We start from the raw sequence: 5,815 nt of genomic DNA on the forward strand, positions 1-5,815 counted from the left end.
AAAAAAAAAAAAAAAATGTTTGAATTTTGTGCACAGAATGAACCGCCTTTACAACTTACCCAGAGGGTTTGGTTCTTTGCCAGCACTTGAAGTTTTGGACCTCACCTATAATAACCTGAGTCAAAATTCGCTGCCTGGAAACTTCTTCTATCTCAGTGAGTGAATACACACGCAAACACAAACATATGTCACGAGGAGACACCGTATTTTTTTGGGGTGTAATGATATGTTTTTTGACCAATACAATATGTATCCATGTAAGGCCCAACATTTCAACACAAAGGGATATATTGCAATTTTTTTTTTTTTTTTTTTAACGATACGCTTGGATACGTTAAAGGCGATTTCTATATGATATTTCGATATGGTTATTTTGATACAATAATCATGGCTTTCCTGTAAATAAACATACATTAAACTTAACTTGAAATAAACAGTAGACATTTTTTTTCATTGGATTTTATTTTAAGACCTCCCACTGTATTTTTGGCAATCCCCCTCACTTCAATAAAGTTGTACTTGACAATTAACGGTGATGCTTGTATTGCAGCAACTCTTCGCGCTCTATATCTGAGTGACAATGACTTTGAAGTCCTGCCGGCTGACATTGGAAAGATGACCAAGCTGCAAATAGTAAGTTAAATGGCAAAATCAATGCTGTGAAACTTTCGCTTATTGAGTGACACCATTGAACAGCCTGGGAATTTGTGGGTTTGTAAAACTACGCTTAATGAGTCGCCAATTGGTGGTAACTACTTTTACTGCGATTTACATAAATCACAGGTGAACAGTGTTGCAATGTGGCAAATGTAGCGACCAATTAAAAATGTTCTCATAAATCATAAATGTCAGATCAAATGATCTTTGAAAACAAAAAAGGCATTTCTGATTGCAAAGCGAGATGCAGGTCGTCGCTTACCAATTTTACATTCAATCTTCTTCTTCTTCTTCTCCTTTCGGCACGTCCCTATTCAGGGGTCGCCACAGCGAGTCAGTAATTTCCATCCGCCCCTGTAAACCGTCCTACCAACTCGCATGGTCGTCTTGGCAAAAGATTTACGCCGGATGCCATTCCTGACGCAACCCTCCCCATTTCTCCGGGCTTGGGACCGACACTGGGGAACAGTGCACCCCCAGGGGAGGGCACTGCCCCCCAGATTGTTTTATAATATTTAAAGGCCGCCACAAACGATGGCTTGGCTAGTCGGCTAACCACCAAAAGTTGTTGCGATGATTTATTTGACTCATCAGATCAAAAGTAAATCACGGCATATGACACCAGCAAGCAGCTGCTCTATATAACCATCATTATCTTTCCTCTTGAATTTCTTAAGGCAGTGTTTTTCAATCTTTTTCGAGCCAAGGCACATTTCTTTCATTGAAAAAAATCCCGCGGCACACCACTAGCTAAAAATGTGAAAAAAGCTCATTTTAACAATTAAGTAGTATATTGTTAGTATAAGTGGGTTTTTTTAACATTGAATAATAACGCTATATTATAACACCTTAAATAGGAGTCAAATCAAGATCAATCCAATATTTTATAATCTTTCATCTTTATTCTCACGCAGTGTGATAAATGGTTTGGATGAACATAGATCTGATATCCTGGCAGCAATCGATGAAAGACACACGAAGCTCTTCTCCACAGCTCTCAGTCTTTCTATGTTTTTAGTTTTTACAGCAGTCAGGCTATTTCTTTAGCCACTTCGGGTCCGAACATGTCATTTACAATGGCTTTGCAGGCGGAAAGTATGAATTGCTCTGCCATTTTTTTGATTTAGCCACTTACTTCCAAGGCTCTCTCGTTTACCTTTGCGGTTTTTCTCATGCACGTTGCTTGTTTCTCCGTGTGTTCACGCAGGCGAACAAAATACTCCACATTGTTGTTTCGAAGGGAAGGGTGTTTTGTTTGGAGACGGAGTTTAAGCTTACTTGGGACCATAGCTCTGTTTCACCACATACCAAGCATAACGGAGTCGTGCCGTTGCATCTCCGGTAAATCTAAATGAAAGATACCCTTTGTTGTATTGCCTCGCGCCGGAAACTTCGCTTGTTTTGAAGCATAAGGCAATTAGCTAAATGCTGCTGCTGCTACCTACTGGTATGGAAAGGTACTACATGATCACTCTGCCAGGCGATAGACCGCACAGGCATACATGTTGGATAATTTCCCACGGAACACTTGACAATATCTCACTGGTGTGCCGCGGCACAGGGTTTGAAAAACACTGCCTTAAGGCAGGGGTGCCCATTACGTCGATTCGATCGACCGGTAGATCGCGGACTGGTCCCAAGTCGATCGCGAGGGGTATAGAGGAGAAAAAAAAAATAACAACCATTTGTGTGTCTTTGTGCATTTTAGTCATATATTTTTTGTGTTAATGTACACTGCACCCTAATCATCCAATCAGTCTCATTTTCACAAAAGGTATTAAAAACAATAAAATAAAATAAAGCAGGTAAATCTTTAACCTACGGTGGCACGTGACCTGCGTGACTGGAAGTTGTTAGCGCTCAGCAGTCTGCAATTGCAGCTTGTGATCAGAGCTGTTGCACTATATCTTTTATCGTTACCATTATTCTCATTCAGAGTTTGTTTCGTGTACAATTCACCGAGCCAATGGTGATGATGCTCGGTAATAGCCAGTGGCAGAGCAGTTATAAGTATGTTGCATTCAGGAAACTCGGATCTGCGAGTAGCAGCCCACACTGTATTTTTACCTTTCGTGATTTTTTATTTTTGTAATAAGAGGCAATATTTTCCTGTTGAGGCGTTTCGTAATTTGAAAATTTCATACGAAGAGACGTTCGTATGTAGAGGTACCACTGTACTAATTTATGGTGCTGAAAAAAAAAAAGACACTCCTCCTAATCTTTAAGGATTTTTATTCCCCCCCCCCTTTCAGGCGCATCCACATTTTGATTGTGTATATCAATTTACGACTCTAAATTTACAAACAAGAGTCATGACTCATTGCCTCACCGGAAAGCGGAGGAAGGCTACCCTCAGCCCACTGTGTTGAACCCCAGTGTTGAACCCCACTTGTCTGTGCCCGGTGACAACACCTCCTCAGTGGCTCTCACCATGGACAACTCTAGAGTAGTATCCAGTTAAACCCTCTTCAAGAGGATTTAGTCCTGGAGCCAAAGTCGTATGTTGTTAATCAATTGAGCCATGCCTCGTCTGGTTCCTCACCTCGGACTTGTTTGTCATGGGTGACCCTGCCAGGGGCACGAAGCCATAGACAACTTAGGTCAGAGGATCGTTGGGACATACAAACCCCTCGACTATGATAAGGTGACAGCTCACGGAGGGGGATTTTATATGTTTCGCGTTTTAAAAAGTTTTAGAGTACTCATACTGGCGCACAACTGTTTGACAGTGAGGGGCGGGCATGTTGTCTGGGCACCGTTATGTCACTTCCACCTGTCTGAACCTTTGACGCAAGGCCAGCTTGAGCGTGCAGTACAATGATTTGTGTATGTCATGATTTTGAATCAGAAATTAATCCATTTTTCCCCTGTTCCCAGTTGAGCTTGCGGGACAACGATCTCATCTCCCTGCCAAAGGATATTGGGGAGTTGGTCCAACTCAAGGAGCTTCACATCCAGGGCAATCGATTGACTGTACTACCACCGGAACTTGGTAATGACCAGACTCTGATATGACGAGTCTTTTACTCAAGACAATATGCTATTTAGCAAAAATGAAGATACAATTCATCAGTAGGGTCGGACACTGAGAAGTGAGAATCAAGTGTAACCAGGACTTGATTTTTAGCATTTTTTTTTATACTTGTCTATACATTCACCGTGGCTCCGCATGTGATCTTGAATCAATTATTTGAAGATGACCAATCAACAGCATTCAGTCCGCAAGCGGTAAACATACCCCTGTGCTGCTCGACTGTTTTGAGATGACTGCAAATTTGTTTCCACTTTTCAGCAACCGCCTCTCATAAAAAGTGCAAAAGTGTATTACAAAGCAAGTCTTAAAAAAATATATTTTGATGTATCTTTAGGTAATCTGGATCTGACTGGTCCAAAGCAGGTCTTCAAAGCGGAGAACAATCCCTGGGTCACACCCATTTCTGACCAGTTCCAATTGGGAGTCTCGCATGTTTTTGAATATGTTCGCTCTGAGACCTACAAATAGTATGTATAAGCACACTGTTACACAAACACATGTATATGATCCGTGTATTTTATATAACCAATCTTTTGTTTTGAATCATTTGCCGTAAATATTCACTACCATGCTAAAAATATCTACAGGATATTCCGCACTATAAGGCACACCTGAAATATACTCCGAAGCGCCTTATACTTGACGCTGCCAGATTTTTGCGCAACCTGCTGTCGCCGTGTCATGTCATGGCAGAGAAACCGTGTGGATGTTATGAGATTTCAGAATGTTTCGCGAACAGAAAGACAGATGATCCTGTATTTCTATATAAATATTTAGCCTGTTGTTTAATTTCACACTTGATGGATGGGCAGATACACCACAGTAGTTGAATACAGAGAAAGAAAAAATATATATCCACACATATACATTTATTCAACGTCCCCTGAACAACATTTTATTTTACTCTTCTCAGTCTCTATGGCAGACACATGCAGGCCAACCCAGAACCTCCGAAGAAGAGCAACGACAAGAGCAAGAAGATCAGCCGCAAACCACTGGCAGCCAAAAACAAATAAAAACAGCACTGGACATGAATGTTGTTGTTGTAATAACAAGCCAGACTCACTGCATGTGCCTTTCAGTAGCTTTAATTCAAAACAATGTTTATCTTTGGTTTATATTCATATTAATATATATTCATATATATATGCCATTATTCGACTTTGCAAGATGGCTCTATAAAACCGAAATTCAGTTGATCTATTTCTTATGCAATGGATCAGCACTGTAAAGGTTTGTTAATTTTTTTATCATGTATTTGCCTGTTGTAAGTTCACATTTTTTTTAAACTTTCTCCTTGTGAAATAAGCTTTATAACGGTATACTGTTATTTGAAACAAATGCTTTTATGGTATTTTGTAATGCAGGACTTATTAACTTGATTTCCTTAATTATATTGTGTAAGTTGGAATGTGTAAAACGTAAATAAAAACAGAAATACAGTGTAAATGGGGACTGGCATGTTTACCAATGTGTTATTCACCTTTCCTTTTAACGGCATTCATTGTTGAAGCTTTGTAGTGGGATTCTTTCCCACTCTTGCCGAATATACAGCTTAACTTTATTTCCCCAACAGTCTGGCGTCTCTATTGACATATTTTGTGCCTCAAGTGCTGCACACATTTTCAATGTGTGTTTCAATTTTTTTTTCCAAGATGGCGCCCGAATAGGCAGCCGTTGGCAAGTGTTCTTCAAGAGCCTTGCATTTTTTCTTGTTTTTGTCTTATGTTTTGTCACGTGGTGTTGTTGTTGCGTCGTGTGGACCTGATGTGGACTGTTTTCAGCATTTTTGGCCATGACATTGGTCAAATAAGAAGAATCTGTGATTGGTGGTTGCACCTTCTCGGCAGCACCCGTGTACCAGCACTGATTTTGATTGGGAGGAATGTCGGCACCGTTTGACTGTCGTTGCTGGACAGCCCCGGGGCGCTATAGCCAGTTGGTTGAGTATGTTGAATACAACTTTATTGTCGAATGTGCTGTACCATATAGCACAGATGAAATTTCTTCCCTCTCAACACAAAACAAGAGGAGCCGCTGCGGGTGTCCACGCCGCCATCAAAAGTGAAGACAAATCCAGCAGTCCACTCCATGCTGTCACTGAGAGAGTGTAACCGAAGCACT

General features: G+C 40.7%; 1 protein-coding gene across 1 annotated transcript; it reads left to right on the plus strand.

Annotated features, from left to right (window-relative positions):
• Positions 1–10: 10 nt before the first annotated feature.
• LOC109519506 (ras suppressor protein 1) lies at positions 11–5,158 on the plus strand. Its single transcript, XM_019876077.1, has 5 exons — positions 11–155; positions 551–633; positions 3,535–3,649; positions 4,026–4,158; positions 4,605–5,158. The coding sequence occupies exons 1-5, from the start codon at positions 38–40 to the stop codon at positions 4,705–4,707; spliced, it is 552 nt and encodes a 183-aa protein (XP_019731636.1). The 5' UTR covers positions 11–37; the 3' UTR covers positions 4,708–5,158.
• Positions 5,159–5,815: the final 657 nt, after the last annotated feature.

The sequence above is a fragment of the Hippocampus comes genome, unplaced genomic scaffold (assembly GCF_001891065.2).
Source record: "Hippocampus comes isolate QL1 unplaced genomic scaffold, H_comes_QL1_v1.1 scaffold60, whole genome shotgun sequence".
Lineage (NCBI taxonomy): Eukaryota > Metazoa > Chordata > Actinopteri > Syngnathiformes > Syngnathidae > Hippocampus > Hippocampus comes.

Bases quoted from the DNA above. Each gene is read 5' to 3' on its own strand.
- LOC109519506 (XM_019876077.1), top strand. From the start codon at position 38: ATGAACCGCCTTTACAACTTACCCAGAGGGTTTGGTTCTTTGCCAGCA. The intron at 156-550 runs GTGAGTGAATAC...CTTGTATTGCAG, and splicing joins TGGAAACTTCTTCTATCTCA to CAACTCTTCGCGCTCTATAT. The intron at 634-3,534 runs GTAAGTTAAATG...CCCTGTTCCCAG, and splicing joins AGATGACCAAGCTGCAAATA to TTGAGCTTGCGGGACAACGA.